We start from the raw sequence: 18,242 nt of genomic DNA on the forward strand, positions 1-18,242 counted from the left end.
CAGGAGCAAATTAGATCCAAATAAAAGTCAGTCCGGGTAAAATCTGATGATCCGCTAATAAATATGAAGCGATAGGCATTATTTCATTGGATAAATAGCTTTTTAAACGCACGTTTGTTTAACAGTTTAAAGTACTCAGGGCTTTTTAACAACATAAAACCATGGTTGTTTTCTGGAGCTCTTCATTCGTGATTTGTGCTGATTTTACACGCTTAGTTTTGATCTAATGGAGACACCAAGCGAATGCACACGCGGTAATAAGGGCAACGAAGCTTTGCGCACGTCGGCTGCGCGTTGTAAACGTTATTAATTAACAGGACCAAAGGAAACGACATTTATTAAATGGCTTTTATAATATTTGAAATGCAAACAAAACGTTACAAATATGGCGATATATTTCACGTGTCATTGACTGCTGACAGTTTATTTCCTGCTCACTTGGTTTCCCACATATTAATCTGGACTCTGATCTCTCCGCCTAGTTGGTGACCGTCACCCCGTGTTCTCGTTGCGGGGCTGTAATGTGCCACGCGTCCGTCTGCCACAGTCGATCGACCATCTGGTGTCGGGACTGACGAACACCGCGCGGATGACTTCCACCGTTTTATCCGCAGCACCGACTCGCAGGTACAGGCTCCGGATGCGGACATTTAACGGTGTCAGGTAATATCGCGATGGCTGAGATGAGGTCGAGAATGGGCGTGACGAGACGACAGCGACAGCGACAGCAAAGGTCTGAGTTCTGGGGAAGAAACATACAGCCGAAAAGCGTTTTCCGGTGTACACGTGTTCTGCAGCTGTTTCAGTCCTGACATGACGGTAGATGCTGCTAAAAGAGTCATAAGCAGGAGCACACTTAAATCCAGCAGGTCGTCTTAAATAATAAAGGAGCAAGCTCAATGCGCAGGTGCTCGTGTTACCGCAGCGCAGCTATCGACTGTGAGCTCATCGAACCCACCGCTTCATTTAAGCGTGGGAGACTCGCATGCTCGTTGATGTTGGCGCTGTCCATGGTCCTGAAACGAGTCACTCAGGCTCGTTTTGAGTTTAGGGACCCGCGCTTGTCTCGTTTTATTTCGTCACAATTGAAAACAGTTGATTTGCGTTTCATTTTGTTGTGTTCTGGTAATGTTTTTCCTTTTTTCCTCGATGTCTTGAGAATCTGAAACCTATTTTAGATTCTCGTACATTCCCAGTCCCCCCCCCCCTTCAGACCAGGACGGTCTATCGTGGTGTGAAGTCCAGCCGCACGAGGAGCCGGCCGCTTTAAACGGCGCTCACTCCTGCGTCAGCGCCGACGTCCAATAGCCGTGCCGGGGCTTAGTCAGCCCCCCGCTCACAGGAGATCCCGCGGGTCAGGAGCGGCGTAGACGGGACTTAGCCACGGCTGGAACAGCACCGCCAGACATCTCATCCTCCTCCACCTGCAGCATCCTCTACTCACGTTGCCAGCCAGGGCCGCCGTGAAGCCACCATGTCCGTAGCGGGGCTGAAGAAGCAATTCCACAAAGCCACTCAGGTGAGAGGACGCGACGTCGCACCCGCCAGGTCCCGTTGATGGGAAGCGGCGGAGAGCGGGATAACCGTCGAATGGCCGTGCGTGTAGTCGCTGTAGTGCTTCGTGCGTTGCCTCTAAATCAGGAGCGCGCTGCTGAAACGTGTCGCTCGACACCCTGGTGCGGTGCGGTGCGGTGCAGCATTGCACCATCGTAATTATTTATCGCCCGCGTTTCACTGCGCGGCCTCTGATTTCACGGTTATTTGATGCGTAGCAGGAAGTTGCACCGCGGCTCTTCAGCGGGAAGTTTGTGGGAGGCGGGAGGTGTGATGGCGGACGCGTCAGTTCCTCCCGGTACCCTTCAGATGACATTCCGCGCACCGACGCCATCCGGCGCCGCCGCGGCTCGTTGCGGCCGCCCGCACTGATGCAGTAGCTTGCGGGCTCCACCTGCACGAAGCGCGGCTCGGATCGGCGTTTCTGTCGGCCGACGCGCTGCGGGAGCTCCGACGTATGCGGTGTTATGTAATGGTTGGCGGAAACCCCGCACGCCATGATCTCCGTGCCCTCTGAGCGTTATCCCGTTGCGGTGCAGCAGCGATGGGCTTATTTGCAGATCCAGTTAAATCATTGTGCATTAGATGCGAGCCCACTCGTTTATTCCATCCCCTGGTGCTTGGGGTGAAAGCCACCATTCATTTAGGACCATGCAGGTCTGGAATGGGGCCTCGGTGGTCGGGTCGGTCCCTGCAGCTTCTCTGTGCTTGGCTGAGAGGTCGGCAGCTCTGAGGAAGTGAGTCACGGTGACACTGACGATCAGCTTCAGGCCCGAAGCAGGACACACGAGCCCTGAGTGAGTCACGCCCACGTGCTCCCCGCTCCCACTTTGCTTCTTCCTTAACCTCTGTGAGTAATTCCCAGCCTGGGCAGGATAATGACTTGAACGCGACACTAATAATGTTAAAAGTCACCGCCTCTGGACGTGAAGCCATCTTCATCACACGTTGGAGCCCGACCGGTAGCAGGGTGCAGCCCTGCGTTCTGTGTGATGGGCCCGTTGTCACCCATTAGCGGAGCCCCGCTCTCCGCCCCCGCACCCGTTCATCGGCAGCACGCGAGCACTCGCATGTGTGAATATGCACAGTGTGAGGCTGTCACTGTGCATCGACGCCCCCCCACCCCCACCCCCACCCACAGACCACATGTCCAAGCCCCCCTCCTCTCTTACTTGGAACCTGTAATCCATGCCCAGACTCGCAGGCAGCAACCCAGCAATCTGGCCAGTCGCCCCCACGTATAGACACATGCTGTCTGTGCTGTAGTAAGACCCCTGCGCAGAGGAAGAGGTGCTCAGGAGATCAAGGGTCCAGCACGGGCATTTAAAAGACTCGGATAATACTTTGGCAGAAAGCCCGGCCGCGCCGACGCCGTTTGTTTGGCGTCGTGCTGCAGAAGCAGAGCGCCAGCAAGTCAGTTAGCAGACGCACAAAGACGCCGAGGCTTCAGGAGCCGAGCGATGGAGGAGATCCTCTGCACACGGATAATGTTCCAGCATGAAGTGTTTGTAAATGCTCGACGAGCCTCGCTACATTAAAGAAGCTATTTTGGTTTAAGCAGCAGGTCAGCGTCTTAATGGCCTATTCCTGGTCTTGGTATCAATAATGGCGCGAGGCGCCACCGCGGCGTCAAACCACTTTACTCCACATGTCGACGGGAACAGATTGCACATCCTAAACTTTTAGCCCGTTGCGTCACTAACTGCTAATTAGCAGCGCGGCTTTGTCTGAACCTGAGCGGACAGCCGGAAACCCTTCCTCCTCCCAGCGCTGCTTCATCTGAAGGCGCCGTTGAACTCTGCTGCTCAGGATGACGGACGGACGGACGCACGTGCTCACACAACCTCGCTCTCACCTTCGCTCGCGAATCCCAGGACTTCATCTCGCACGGTCACGCTTGTCCCTGATGGAAGACGCCGCCCTCTCTCTCCCTCGTTCTGTCTCTGCCCGTTCTCCAACCAAGGACATCGAGGCTCAGTGCGGTGCATTAATAATAGAGGTCCTTTTTAAAGGCGGGGAAGCACGGGGCGTGAAGGGTGAACCTCAGCAGGTCCACGAGCAATTGCATTATTTCATTTATTTATTCCACAAGGCGGCCATTACTTATCCTCACCATGGAGGCTGTTATGAAGTGATACAGCTCTGCCGGCTGAAACAGATTTTAATTATAGACAACTGCACATAAATATGTCTGCGTGCTGCTGAAGCCGAGCCTGAATTCCTCCGACGCGCTGCTCGTCGTGACGACTGCTCACGCGTTACGTCACGAGTCGTCTTTACCTCGGAGTGAAATGAGTCACGCGTGGAGCAGATGCTTCGTGTGACGCCTCTGCTCCCATGGAGGGAGGCTTTGAACTCTATTACCTGCACTGCTGTTACACTGGACTCAAACCCTGGGTTAAAATTCCAGTTTTATACGTCTATGGCTGCAAATGCTTTGTGCTGAAGGCGCGGCGGTTATTTGAAGCTGCAGTAGAAGGAGGAAATGAAAGAAAGCTGCATTTGGCCTGTCTGCAGACAGTCCAGCTAAAACGCTTGTTCTGCTTCCTGATGGTTCAAACACATCTCACTCACAAATGGTGCCTCCTGTTCACATGCACTACTTTTTATCCCCACACAGATTAATATGTAGATGAGACAGATCGGTCCCACCGTTCAATGAATAGTACGACTTTGTGTGTGTGCTCTGACCATCATGTGCTGAATGCAGGGAGCTATGCAGCTCAGGACCATCTGGGCTATAATGTATTAAATAGGGCTCTAATCACAGTGGTTGATTTAAGATGACAGGGCCACTGACTCTTGGGCACCAGTTATGTAAATGCCAATTAAAAAGTGCCCTTACGATCTCTTTGAATCCACGCAGTGTGGCGGAAGGAGATGTGATATATGATGAAAATCTCCAGGTGGAGATTAAAAGTGTAGTCATTGGTACCGGAGAAGCTGTTGCTTCAGAGATCTTAAAATGCAGCAGGAGAAGCTGGAAAGCTCGTCCCTGTGATGCTGCAGCTCTGTGTCAGTGTGGTGGTTGGAGCCCGTCTGGGTGCGAACAGTAGAGCACTAAGCCTTGATTTAGTATTCAGCCGTGGTTCGACCAGAGGTTTCCCAGTGTGTGTGTTGAATACTAATATCACAACTACACATGTTTGTGTGGATTATTTTCAATTGATCAGAGATATTTCATGTGACCTAAAAGAAAAGAAGTATCTGGGACGTTTTTCTTGAGAATGTTTCTTGTTTCTGCATGACAATATACCGACATCCCAGTGTTCTCTTGGAGTGAAGGCTCGCAGCGTGCACGTGAGCGTGCACCAGCGCGGACATGAGTGGGTCCCTGGATGTGGCTGCCGCCCGGAGGAGTCGGGGGCAGCAGATTGCGTGGGTGACTCATCCCGCCTGGATCCCGACTAGGGCCACTGCACTGCAGCGGAAGAACCGATCCAGCTGGGAGATAACAGATGGGGGGGGGGGGGCAGGAAAGCAACGGGAGCGGGTACAGTGGGAGCAGCGAAGGGACAGGAGGAGGAATCAGCCAGGAGCAGCAGGAGGGACTGAGCCCAGGCAAACACCAGGAAGTCTGCAGGAAGTCCCTCCACGTACGAATGCGAATCGGCAATGCAGCAAACGCGAAGCTGCGCTGGATGGCGTCCAGCAGCTGCAGCCGCTCTGCATCGCTCCTCCGAAGCTGCTCCTCCGTCTCCTGTCACTGAGACCGTCACTCCGCGTCCCCACGGAGCAGGAGACATTTTGTTTGAGCGCGTGATGCTGTCGTTTTCTTGTGTTCCTGTCAGTCCTTTGACAGATGCAGAAGCTGATATTCTATGGCGGCTATGCTAAACGTCACCTCTGACCCAATCCTCAGGAACCCTGCGAAAGCAGAACTTGAAGAGAACCCGTCTCGTGACCCTGGCGCTCGTTAACGCCGCGGCTCAGCGGTAAATAATGAGCACGTGAACGCGCAGCATCCACCGTGTCTCACTTTGTTCTGCAGGTTCCTGACAGACGGCACGCCGTGTCCTGTCCTATTCTTAGCTGCTCCTGTCGTTCCGTGCCACCGGCACGTTTGAATAGCAGCAGAGCTGAGGTCATCAGATTCAAAAGGAACGTGAATGAAGCGGTCGCGTTTCCAGCTGCTCAGTGATGAACCTGCCGATTCGGTCGTCCTCATCCTGAGGCCGAGTTGCTGGAGGTTCTGTGGTTCCTCTCCTCCGCTCCCTTCTTGGTCGCCCTCTCTCTCTCTCTCTCTCTCTCTCTCTCTCTCTCTCTCTCAGCGTACTGTAAGTATTCAGGCCGTCGCTGAGGTTTTATTCAGGCCTGTTATATTATATATTCTTCACATCACCCACTGCAGGAGAGACGAGGATGACTTTCGGTGGAGAGGGACATTCTCTGGACCTGTTATTAGGAATTAGGAAAAGGATTCTCTCCTCGAATATTAATGAAAGGGAGGAAGCGATGTTTGTTTTTGCTGCTACTTCAAGGACATTCGAATTGACTCGCTCCTCAGAGCTCGTTTACCAGGCTACTGGCTTTCACTGCAGCTGCTGACGTGATGTCCACATAGATATATAACGGTAGCACAATATCATCGTGGATGGATGTGATCCCATTCCCACAGACCTTGTACAAGGTCCGATCAGTCGTGTACTTTAATTCACTCGAGGTGAAAAGCCATTGTCTGAACCGAAGCACATCAGCCAATAGCAGTCAAGGCCGTGCACATGAACTGAAGCAGGTCTTCATCTGATGTCACCATCAGGCTCCAGATCAAGGCCAGAGCTCGAGTGGTCGTGCCCATTGGTTTCAGCAGCAGTTATTTATTATTCAACTCTATTCCGTATTGATGTAGAAAAAGCAGCAGGAAGCACAAGCTGAGCTGATGGGACGGTTAATGTATCTTAACCTTCAACAAGCGTTGATGATGACACTGGATAAAAACTGGATAAAGTGAATCCGCCATCCATCCATGTACATGTGCTGGTGGCGACACAAAGAGGAGCAGAGCAGGAGGGGAGATGCTAGCGATGGGGCCGACTGTAGAGGAGGTGGGAAGAGGAGGCTGCTGGGAGCGAAGGAGGGGAGCGGCGTCCGGCGGGGGCGTGGGCGGACGGACGGACACCCGCCCAGCTGCGAGCGAGCGGCCTGTCCGGGATTACACTCCCATTAATCAGAGCGCAGTGACTTTGCATGGCGCTGGAGCCGTGTGTGGAGCAGGCGGCCAAACGCGGCATGTGACGGGTCACAGGGGCTGTTTTCATCATAGTCGCTCCCATCTGGGGATTTTAAGGCTGATAAAACCACTTCACTCCACGCAGGCAGAAAAACATGCAGGGATGAGGGTTTAAAGAGGCAGGAGCCACATTCAAGCTCAGCTCTGGCCTCAATAATAATATATAGTGCTTTAAGGTTCTGTTGCATGTGAGCCATTTATTCGCTTTCTGCTTTATGTGTTCATCATTTTATAGATGAGATTAATGTTTTTACCAGCGCAAACCTCTGTTAACAGACTTCTTCAAGGAGTTGAGATCCGTATGTGGTATAAATTCACATAAGAAGAATATACTAATTAATACTGGTTACGCTAGAATCTTTCCATATAGAGCAGAACCAAAGTAGATTTAATTCCTTCTACATTGTGAAAAATGACTTCTAAGGTGTGAGTCTGTTATTTATTTCCAACACTCGAGGTCACAAACACAAGCAGGCGCCTTTTCTAAAACTCAGGCTGAGGCTCTGACCTTTTCCAGCTTCTGGCATTTCAGTGTAAATGTTACTTCAACTGTGGAGCTACTTGAATGTCTCAGCACCTTTTCATTTCAAGACGTGTGAAAAGGAGCTTTAATCTTTTAGACTGAATAAACTTGAGTATAATGTGATTATATAAACTACACATATAATGAAACTATGAACTCTATGAAAATATTCAACACGATACACTGACACCATTCATCAAAGCAGTGAATAGCGACACTATATGTCACACAAACAGGACGCCGCTCATCTTCTTTATTGAGTATTTTAGCTGCTGGATGAACCAACACTGTGTCTGTTGGCTCTGGTGCATGTTCAGAGTGTGAGAAATCTGCTCTCGGCTCCGTTATTGATTCCTCCGCTGGTTTTCTCCAGGATCCATTCTTCGGCTGCTGCTGAATTTAGAAATGGAAACGTGATGAATGTGGTTGCACGTCACAGTGAGCGTGGTTTGCTTTGGCGTCTGCTCTCATATCTGTAGGATGAAGGTCCAGATTCTGGCACCGTTGTGGTTGTCCTTCTGCATCACGTTCTTCCTCCTGAGCTTCCTTCACAGGTGAAAGCATTCATTCTGGGTCCTGGGTCCAACTCCAGTCTGGCCTGCAGCCGTCCAGCTGTTTGTGGGGGGGTTCCACCCTGCACGTAATTATAGCTACGCTGCTGTGACTCTTATGAATAATAAACACGCTGATCCGCGGTGCTGATGTTTCATTCTGACAGCACTATGAACACACAAGAGCGCGCGGGTCTGAAGCCGAGCTCATAACTGTCCTCAGCGCTGATGTTTTCCGTTTTACGACCCAACGCAGCGGCATCATTACACCCCCGGTGCCTCAAGCCGCGCCGCTGTTGGCTCAACGATATTAAAATGACATCACTAGACCAGCTGTATAAACACGACATTAGGTCCTCCACAGGTCGTTAGCTCTGCTGAGGGGACTCGTCCGAATTGGAAATTGACGAGTAGAAAGGGAAGGAGAACGCGCGAATCCTTTGTGCTGATTGGTTGGCGATTTTAGCTGAACGCGTGTGAACGGGGTAGTGATTGGGGCCTGGAGGTGGGTCCTGGTTCCTGGGCCGAGCTGCTGGACTTCACGGAGCGCGTGTCGCTGCATCCTGCAGCTCAGCAGCCGTCATTCATGCAGCGCCTGCCTCCCCTCCATCCCGCTCCCCTCGCACACAGGGCGCCAGCTGGTGCCGCCCCTCCCCCGTCCGCGGCGAGCGGCGCACGGGCGGGTTGGAGTGCGTGCACGCGTCTCCCCAGCTGCAGACTCATCCCCGCTGTTACGTAAGGCTTACGAGCCAGATCACGTGAGCCGCGCGCTCAAGGAGCCCGGGGGTCGGTGAGCGGACGGATGCTGGAGGCCACGCCCACCTGCCGTCACCCTCAGCCTCCTCCTCTGGTCTCTGAGCCTGGTGTTAAAACGTCCCGCTGCGTTCGCCTCCCCACCCCACTTTGTGGTGTAAAGTCCAGGTTCCATCGCAGCAGCGAGGGTTCCAGTGAGGGCGATTTCTGACCTTAATGGTACTGGATTGTCTTTTCCATTGGAGGACAAGAGGCTCTTATCGGCTCTTTCTGACTCTGGAGGTTCACTGTTACACCTCGTCTATCATCATTTTCCTCTCTCGTCGCTTAAGAGGCGGAAATGACTCACTTTTCCTCTGTGACACTTTTTTGAAGCCTTTGGGGGACGGGGGGGGTAGTTTTAATGGCGCCGGGAGGAGGCTGATCCTCCTCTAGCATTGTAGCCGGGCCCGTCCTCCTAAGAGCTTCACTAATCACTCTCGTCCTTTTTAATCTCTCTCCTCCACCCTGGGTGTATTTAAAGCACGGGCCTCCGTGTGCCCAACCGGGATTAGACCAGTAACAGGAGGAGGGAGGAGGTCTCACATTGGACACCACGTGACCGACACCAGCACTAATACAGGGATGATGGTGGTGGAGCCGTTACAGTACGAACAGCGGGTCTGAGTGGGAGGTGTGCAGATGGAGCCCCGCTTTCCTGCAACTACATTATGAATTTGCACAACTCGATTTGAGCGGCCAGGGACAGAGCTTTGTGTCTCTTTTTACATACAAAACTACAGAAAGCAGAGCGTCGTCTAATCCCAGACGTGTGTTTAAGAGCAACGGCGGAGGCTCCGTGTCAGAGGGTTTCCTCGTCAGCGCTGTAATAGCATTAGCTCAGGTGTATTTACCAGCAGCGTCTTCAGGCGTCGCTGGGGGACGTTCTCCCCCCTTTTCCATGTTTTCTACCGAGATGTCACTTTAGCTATAGCTAAAGAGCAGGGACACTGTGCTGAGGGACCCTTGTGATGATGCTGATGCTGAGATTCAGGCCTGGGAGGGTTTAGCACATTTAACGTGGTCTGATTGGGTCGGAGGACGTAGACGGGAGCCTGAGGGGAGACTGGAAGCTTCGTTTGAGCCACAGCCAGAGGCCTCCAGCCTTCTGCGTCAGTGTTGCGTGTCTTTGTTGTGTCCTTCCTCTGCTCGGAGTGTGAAGAAAGACAGAAAGGACTGCGGGGCAGGGAAGAGGAGCGGGAGACGGGCTGGACGGGGACAGACAGAGGTCGGCTCCCAGGGTCACATCCACCACATCCACCGCTCATCTGCGTCGTGACCAGCGGAGGCGACATGTTGTGTAGTTCCTAATTGTGTGTGTGTGAGGTATTTTGGGCCGCTTCCGCAGCTCGCAGGCATCCGAGCGTTGGCTCCGTCTCTGCTCCCACTTTGTGTGTGCGCTGCTGGCAGCCACCGCAGCTCGTGTTCATTCACAGCCAGGACCCCACAGGCGCCACTCTGTGGTTCTTCAGCCGTTTAGCTGGGAAAAACGGGCTTCTCGTGACTCAAACGTTCCTGTGCCTCTGTGTCCTGAAGCCAAGTCTTTATGAGCTCTTTATACAGAAATTATTCAGAATCATTTGATTAAAGTAGTTCAGACCTGACGACTGTCAAAATGTGCGTCGGTGCGACGTACGGTCCAACATTTCATTCCAACAATGTGAACAGTGGAGTAAAAACCTGTCACTGAGCGGACTGTTGAGTCTGTGACGCCTTCGCTTCAGCCGCGCGCATTCTGAATGTCTGTCAGACTGCGATGATCTCCTCCAGCGGTGGACTGTCACGCCTGCGAGAAGATAAAAGGAAACGGTCCCGGAGAAAAGTAATGAGAGGAACAACAGGAAGTTCGTCCGCGCTGGTACCAATAATGAGACGGGCCGGGCCAGGTAGCCGTCTCCATGGCAACTCGCTCAGGGAGGCTTTGAAGACGCGGCATCGACATGTTGTTTGTGCAGGTGAAGCGAACGTAGGAAACGGAGCTCACTGTGGACTTGTGTGTGTTTGTGCGTGCGTGTGTGTTTGTGTGTGCATGCGTGCATGCGTGGATGCTTGCGTGCGTGCGAGTTTGCGTGCGTGCGTGCGTGCGTGTGTGTTTGTGTGTGCGTGCGTGCGTGGATGCTTGCGTGCGTGCGAGTTTGTGTGCGTGCGTGCGTGCGTGTGTGCGTGCGTGTGTTGGTGTGTGCGTGCGTGCGTGGATGCTTGCGTGCGTGGATGCTTGCGTGCGTGCGCGTGTGTGCGTGTATGTGTGCGTGCGTGGGTGCGTGTTTGTGTGCGTGCGTGGGTGCGTGTTTGTGTGTGTGTGTGCGTGCGTGTGTGTTTGTGTGTGCGTGCGTGCGTGCGTGCGTGCGCAGATGCTTGCGTGCGTGCGAGTTTGTGTGCGTGCGTGTGTGTGTTGGTGTGTGCGTGCGTGCGTGCGTGGATGCTTGCGTGCGTGCGAGTTTGTGTGCGTGCGTGCGTGCGCGTGTGTGCGTGTATGTGTGCGTGCGTGGGTGCGTGTTTGTGTGTGTGTGTGCGTGCGTGCGTGTGTGTGTTTGTGTGTGTGTGTTGCCATGCTGTCAGGACATTGCGCTGCTTCGCCATGGGGATCAGCAGAGACTTTGCTGAGACGCCTCTCGGAGCCTCAGCCCTCAGAAACCGTGCTGTCACAGACTTAGTCTCACTGTGTGAAGCTCTGCCCTGTCACAGATCCTCGGTGGCTTAATTCCAGCTGCTGAGCTCCTTTTGATATTTTCATTTGCTCAATTGGACAAAGACAGGGACATTTAAATAAAAATGAAAGTCTCTGGTGGGACGCGTACAGTGAGCGCTTTGTGTCTCAGCCCAGGACTCGGTGCGTTTACTGACCTTCGCTTCCGTGTTTTCTTCAGTGTGACTCTGCCTCGGAGCCTGTTCTCCTCCCTCCCTCCATCCTCCAAGGGCCTCGTCTGGCCTCGTTGTGCCAGATCGCGGCCCCTCGGGGCCCAACGGTGGCAGGGCTGAAAATATGATCAGCTCGCGGAGGAGTGAGGGGACGGGTCTTCATCTGTGCATGTGGCTCGGTGCCACGTCTGGAGCTGCTGCTTCACTGCGTCCAGTCATTTGTCTGTGCGTTGTGTCGCTGCTGCAGCAGGTTCGGCTTCTCCAAACTCTTCTTCTCTGTAGGATGAGATCTGATGCAGCAGAAAGTGAGACTCATTTAAAAGGCGTTGTTTTGTTGAGGCTCGTTGGCGCTGACGTGGAGATCACTTCCACAGCCCTGAAGCTGTAGATGAGCTCTGGTGCTGCTGCAGGAGGGTTGAGGATCATTGGAGAAACGAGGATGAGTCGCTGTGTGCTTTTCATGGACTCACACTAACCGTAGCCCCTGATCTAAGCTAACGTGCCTGGTGTTGGTTCATGATGCTAATATCAAACGCCGCTTCTCCTCTGTGCTTTGCAGAAAGTGAGCGAGAAGGTTGGAGGAGCCGAAGGAACGAAGCTCGATGAGGACTTCACCGAAATGGAAAAGGCAAGAGTCGAGTGTGTTCCCAGCGCGACGCGGCGGAGAGGCTTTAAACGAATTCACGACCTTTAGCGCCGTCGTTCAAGCGAACCGCTCTCAGAGCCGCACTGAGTTGTGTTGTGTTTCCCTCCATCGTTAAACCTGTCTCTCTTTAAAGCAAACAGCAAGCTCTAAATTTACAACTAAATTGGTTGGTAAAATCCTCCGAGATGAAAATAAACAAAGAAACATTTAAATTTTTTATTGCACAAACGCTCAACTTTCCTGGAAATGAAGACTGTTTTGTGCTTGTGCGTGTTCTCAGCTCTTGTTTTTGCTCCTGCTCCGCCTCTCTCTCTCTCTCTCTCTCTCTCTCTCTCTCTCTCTCTTTCTCTGTCTCTCTGTCTCTCTGTCTCTCTCTCTCTCTCGCTCCCCCCCCCCCCCCCCCCCCCCCAACGTTAACAGCGGGTGGAAGTCACCGCCCGCGCGCTGATGGACATCATGACCAAGACCACCGAGTATCTGCAGCCGAACCCAGGTGACACAAAGCTGCCGCGGCTCGTTTGAACCCGGCGTCGCGCCCGCTAGCGCTCATCTGAGCCCTGTGTCCACAGCCACCAGAGCCAAGATGAGCATGATGAACTCCATGTCGCGCATCCGGGGCCAGGAGAAGGGGCCGGGCTACACGCAGACCGAGACCATCCTGGGGGAGTCCATGCAGAGGTTCGGCCGGGAGCTGGGAGACGACTCCACCTTCGGTGAGCGGCGGCGCGTTCTCGGCCGGTGCCGGAGGGCGTGAGCGCTGACGGGGTGGTGTGTTGACAGGCATGGCGCTGATGGACGCCGGCGAGGCCATGCACGAGCTGGGGGAGGTGAAGGACGCGCTGGACATGGAGGTCAAGCAGAACTTCATCGACCCCCTGCAGAGCCTGCATGAAAAGGACATCCGGGAGATTCAGGTGAGCGCGCCGAGCGCCCCCATGGAGCGGGTGCCGGGCGGCAGACTGAGCCGCGGCTTCCTGTTCCGCAGCACCACCTGAAGAAGCTGGAGGGCCGGCGCCTGGACTTCGACTACAAGAAGAAGCGCCAGGGCAAGGTGGGGGAGGACGAGATCAAGCAGGCGCTGGAGAAGTTCGACGACTCCAAGGAGATCGCGGAGCAGAGCATGTTCAACCTGCTGGAGAGCGACGTGAGTGCCGACGCGGCGTTTGTCTGGTTATCAGGTGTGGAGCGCTCACGTGTGTGTGTGTGTGCGTGTGTGTGTGTGTGCGTGCGTGCTTGTACATGTGCGTGTGTGTGTGTGTGTGTGTGTGTGTGTGTGTGTGTGTGTGTGTGTGCGTGCTTGTACGTGTGCGTGTGTGTGTGTGTGTGCGTGCGTGTGTGTGTGTGTGCGTGCGTGCATGCTTGTACGTGTGCGTGCGTGTGTGTGTGTATGCGTGTGCGTGCGTGTGTGTGTGCGTGTGCGTGCGTGCGTGTGCGTGTGTGTGTGTGTGTGTGTGCGTGCTTGTACGTGTGCGTGCGTGCGTGTGTCTGTGTGTGTGTGCGTGTGTGCGTGCGTGCGTGCTTGTACGTGTGCGTGTGTGTGTGTGCATGTACGTGTGCGTGCGTGTGTCTGTGTGTGTGTGCGTGCATGCTTGTACGCGTGCGTGCGTGCGTGTTTGTGTGTGCGTGTGCGTGCGTGTGTGTGTGTGTGTGTGTGTGCGTGCTTGTACGTGTGCGTGCGTGTGTGTGTGTGTGCGTGTGCGTGCGTGTGCGTGCGTGCGTGCGTGCGTGCGTGCGTGCGTGCGTGCGTGCGTGCGTGCGTGTGTGCGTGTGCGTGCGTGCGTGTGTGTGTGTGTGTGTGTGTGCGTGCGTCTCCAGATCGAGCAGGTGAGCCAGCTGGCGGCTCTGGTCCACGCTCAGACCCAGTACCACACCCGCGCCTCTGAGATCCTCACGCAGCTCTCCAGCAAAATAGACGAACGGTCGGTGCTTGTGCTTTTTGTGGCGCCGGCTTCACTTAAGCCGGCGGCGTTCCCCGTAGAACACGTTGTGCAGTTCTGGTTCTGGCCTGTTGTCGGTGTTGACCGTGTCTCGCGCTCTCAGGATAAGAGAAGCCTCCAACAAGCCGAGGAAAGAGTTCCTCCCCAAACCGCGCACCTCCCTGGACTTCAGCATCAGCGAGAACCACAACGGAGGCGTGCACAGCGCCCGCTCCCCAGGTGAGGCCCGGAACCAGAACCGGAACCAGAGGCCGGTCCTGGCGCAGAACCACAGCACCAGGACGGGTCTCTGGACCTGCTTTCTTTGTGTTTTTACTTTTGCCCATTAATTCTCAAATGAGTGTCTGAAACAGAAATAGCGACCGGTCCTGTTGCACGTGTTTGAGAATCGATGGCAGTTGTCGTGGGTCTAATGTAATTTTCCCAGCATGCCGCTGTGGTGTGTGATGGTCTGTGGCGGTCAGACCTCCCGTCAGTGCCGCAGTAACGCCTGCTTCTCTGCCCTTTTGTCTCCCCAGGGGCGCGGTCTCCAGGTGAGCCAGGTCCAACTCACACGTCTGTCCACATGTTCACTGTGTGATCGCTGTCATTTCATTCCCACTGACCTCAGACCTGCCGCCTTGTCTCCCGCCCTCATGCGCTTTCCTCCCCCCTCTTCGCAGCGAGGTCAAAAAAACCCCAGAGATACGACGATATCTCTTTAACTTTTGATTTCTGCGTCCTTTCGTCGCACCCGAGCGGTAAAAGGGTCAAATCAGCAGCGTGACGGCGAGCGGACGAGCACTTCCTGTTTCTGTTCCGCTCTCGCCGCTCTTCTTCTGCCCCCGTTTCTTTGTCCTCTCGTCCCCTTTGTTTCCAGCTTGTTCTTCTTCTCCTTCTTTTTGTCCTTTATTCGCCCTCCATCACTCCATGAACTCGTCGCTGTTCCATCTTAAAGCACCGTTGCTAAAGTCCTGTTTTCTTGTTTCCCTCTCGCAGCAAGATCTCCAGGTGAGAAAGAGTGACGGGCGGAGACGGACGTCTCTCTGTCACTCGTCTTTTCATTCTCCGTTTAAAGGACATTTGTGGAAGTGTTTCCCTGTCTCCATTTTCGTTTCAGTGCCGTTTCTGTCTAACACTGGGTTTTTTCCCCCTTCATTCTAAATATATTTGTCCGTCTTTCATTTGACATCAAGGTAGTCAAATGGTTCGACATTCTGGGAAATCAGCATATTTGTTTATTTATGAGAAGGTCAATGTAAGAGGAATAGAGCTGCAGCCAAGATGAAGGATTTCTGAATTGATAGTGTGTTACGCTACCACTTCAGATGAAACACAAAAGTACAATGCTGAACACCCACACGGCTCTCCATCCTTGCACACTTTTGACCTGCAGAACCCCTCTGAAATTCCCGTGAGGTTTAAATCTGCGCTCTGATCCTTTAACTGGATCAATTCCAATGACAGTCGTGCCTCAAGCGTGATCGTAGACACAGAATCAGCGTATCTCCCAGAATACCGAACTACTCCTTTACACACTTTACTGCTACTTCAGTCTCTGAGGTTTTCTAATGTCTTCTTCATTCTGGCCTCCCTCTCTCTCTCTCTCTCTCTCTCTCCTTCCCCCCTCTCAGCCAGGTCTCCAGGTGAGCGCCTCACAAGCTTTCGCTTTGCGCCTGCTCCGCTCTAAATGTGTGCGCGGCGTCCGGCCTCGAGCCGCCGCCGCCGCCGCCGCCGCGCTCACCGCTGCCGCATGCTCTCGCTCTGTTGCAGCCCCCATGGACCAGCCGTGCTGCCGCGCGCTGTACGACTTCGAGCCCGAGAACGAGGGCGAGCTGGGCTTCAAGGAGGGCGACATCATCACGCTGACCAACAAGATCGACGAGAACTGGTACGAGGGGATGCTGCACGGCAACTCGGGCTTCTTCCCCATCAACTACGTGGACATCCTGGTGCCGCTGCCGCACTAGGACCCCCCCCCCCCCACCACCACCACCACCACCACCACCACCACCCCCGCCCGGGCCTCCAGCTCCTCCCGCCAGTATTCCCAGTAACCTGTTCCTAAACATTCCTACTACCCACTACTCCAGGTTAACGGAGTACAGCAGCAGCAACGCAAATTTGATTGAAGATGTGAGCGAGATTGACAGTGAATTAAAGAGTACGTACTGACTCAGCAAAAAAAAAAAAAAAAAAAGAAAAAGCATTTGTGTTGTTGCTTCCCGTCATCCCAGGAGGTTCCTTCAGGCTTCAGTTTTCCTTTTGTCTGTGCTTTAAGTTCGCTGTCAGTCCGAGTTAATTAGAGCGACCTCGGAGAAATCACCTTCACTGTATTACGTGGAAACCTCTGCAGTAGATAGCGACTCGTCTCTCACGTTGTAGGAAATAATAATAAAAACAAAAGCTTCATGTTTGTTAGAGGCTTGACTTAGCATGGTTTAATGTTTTATCTTACGAAAATACGTTGCGCTGTTTTTTTTTTTGCTTTGTATTTCCTGTTCCTCTCTCGAACCTGGCCCAGCACGGCTCTCTGTCCGAGGGACCTCCTCAGCGTTTCAACTCTGTGTAGTCGAGGGAAAAGCCACTCGATTTGTCTGCTGCACGACACGTGCGCGTGATTGGCCGCGTCCGATTTAGGCGCCAAAGGCCCCGGCGGCAGCTCCAACGGGGGCGACGTTGGTTTTGTTTTTTGTTTTTTTTTTAGGTGTGTGATATTTCATATCTGAGTCGGCGGTTAGTGAAGCGATGGCACGAGGTGCAAAAGCACGAGTTGTGAAATCGCGACAGCTTGAAAGCGACGCGGGAAGAGGGCGGCGCGTGCGTTTCAGTCCCCTGACGCGTTTCGTATCGCGACCGCGGGAACGCGCTGCGCGAGGCGGCGGCTCTCTGCAGCAGCGCGTGCAGCCGCTGTTCGGCGTTCTGTAGCGAAGCCGTGTGTAAAACCAACCACACACGCGCGCCCTGACGAGCACGCGGCGGCCGAGCGGAACCAGAAATACTTTATTTTTGTCACAGTGAGTCTGTGGGAATCCTGATGATGCAATCCACGTTACTTCTTACCCCATAACACAACTTTCTTCTCTGTGTCAAGTCACACGTTCGGAAAGCGTGGCCCATTTCTTCTTTGACGGTCAGACTGTAGTTGTTCCGTCTGGGTTTTCTGCTAAACAACGTGAGTTGTTGTGTTGCATCTTTACAAGTGTTTTGTGTGTATTTGCACTTTTGAGGCGTGGGGGCGGGGCTTCGGACGACCTCTGACCCGGCTCACCGTCTTTAAGCTCGAGCGCAGTTCATTATTATTATTATTATTATTATTATTATTATTATTATTATTATTACTGATAATGATGCAAAATCAACAGGTGACTCATATTCAGTGTTGTTTTCGTTAAAGGGAAGCACAACTTTCCAGACGGTACTTACAGTAGCTGACTAGAGAAAGAGGCAGAGAGATGAGGTCGTGTTTTTTAAGGTGATACAATTGATTCCTTTTTGTTCTCTTTCACTTTTTTTAACAATCGTGTGTATCTTTGCCCTCAATGAGGACTGTACAGCTTTTCTGTGCTTTGTTTTCACCTTGTGTGTAAAGTGGCGCATCTACAGTAATGTATCTTATTTTTGTAACTGTGACAGACTATACACATAAAGACTAGATGTATATATAGAGTATGTTCTCCAGGAGCGACGTGAGCGCTGGCTTCTCTGCACACGACAGGTCTGTGGGTTGTTTGTTTTCTGTTCTTGCATTGGATCCTGAGGCCGTATGCTTGATGTAAAGACAACATGTGAAACGTCGATGTCATTTATTCAAATAAATACAGAGAAATGGTTACTGCCTTTTCCTTCATACCCGCGTCACCCAAACTGAAATAAATTAGTAATATAAATAAAAATATAAATAAAAATGATTAGATTAGTTTTCCCACTTCATCACACACACTTGACTTGAATTTGATCTGCTGGAAGAAACTTTTCAATTCCCGAGGAGCCTTTTGTGACCTAATGACACGTGTTTCATTAATAATAGTGACACAGGTTTGACAGGTGGTTCAAGCATCATTAAAGGTGCAAAAATATGAAACTTGCGAATGTGTAAGATGGGATATGCAATCCAAACTTTGTTGAACCTTTACAAATAAAGAATTACGACGGAGCTGCGGTAAACACC

The 18,242-nt window shown here is 52.8% G+C and overlaps 1 protein-coding gene across 5 annotated transcripts; it reads left to right on the forward strand.

The window, feature by feature from the left end:
• The first annotated feature begins 436 nt into the window (after positions 1-436).
• On the forward strand, positions 437-17,906 carry sh3gl2a (SH3 domain containing GRB2 like 2a, endophilin A1). 5 transcript variants are annotated; one of them, XM_029149529.3, is made up of 12 exons: positions 437-1,519; positions 12,069-12,137; positions 12,576-12,648; positions 12,725-12,868; positions 12,936-13,069; positions 13,141-13,299; positions 13,971-14,074; positions 14,196-14,311; positions 14,611-14,625; positions 15,071-15,082; positions 15,706-15,717; positions 15,845-17,906. In XM_029149529.3, the coding sequence occupies exons 1-12, from the start codon at positions 1,475-1,477 to the stop codon at positions 16,039-16,041; spliced, it is 1,080 nt and encodes a 359-aa protein (XP_029005362.1). In that variant the 5' UTR covers positions 437-1,474; the 3' UTR covers positions 16,042-17,906. The 5 variants fall into 5 exon arrangements, with proteins under 5 accessions (XP_029005362.1, XP_029005373.1, XP_029005367.1 ...); XM_029149540.3 differs by lacking the exon at positions 15,071-15,082; XM_029149534.3 differs by lacking the exon at positions 15,706-15,717 and having other exon boundaries at positions 438-1,519.
• The last annotated feature ends 336 nt before the right edge of the window (positions 17,907-18,242 follow it).

The sequence above is a fragment of the Betta splendens genome, chromosome 1, assembly GCF_900634795.4.
Source record: "Betta splendens chromosome 1, fBetSpl5.4, whole genome shotgun sequence".
NCBI lineage: Eukaryota > Metazoa > Chordata > Actinopteri > Anabantiformes > Osphronemidae > Betta > Betta splendens.

Excerpts from the sequence above, each read along its gene's own strand:
- sh3gl2a (XM_029149529.3), top strand. The coding sequence starts at position 1,475 with ATGTCCGTAGCGGGGCTGAAGAAGCAATTCCACAAAGCCACTCAG. Across the intron at positions 12,138-12,575 it reads ACTTCACCGAAATGGAAAAG|CGGGTGGAAGTCACCGCCCG; the intron begins GCAAGAGTCGAG and ends CAACGTTAACAG. Across the intron at positions 12,649-12,724 it reads GTATCTGCAGCCGAACCCAG|CCACCAGAGCCAAGATGAGC; the intron begins GTGACACAAAGC and ends CTGTGTCCACAG.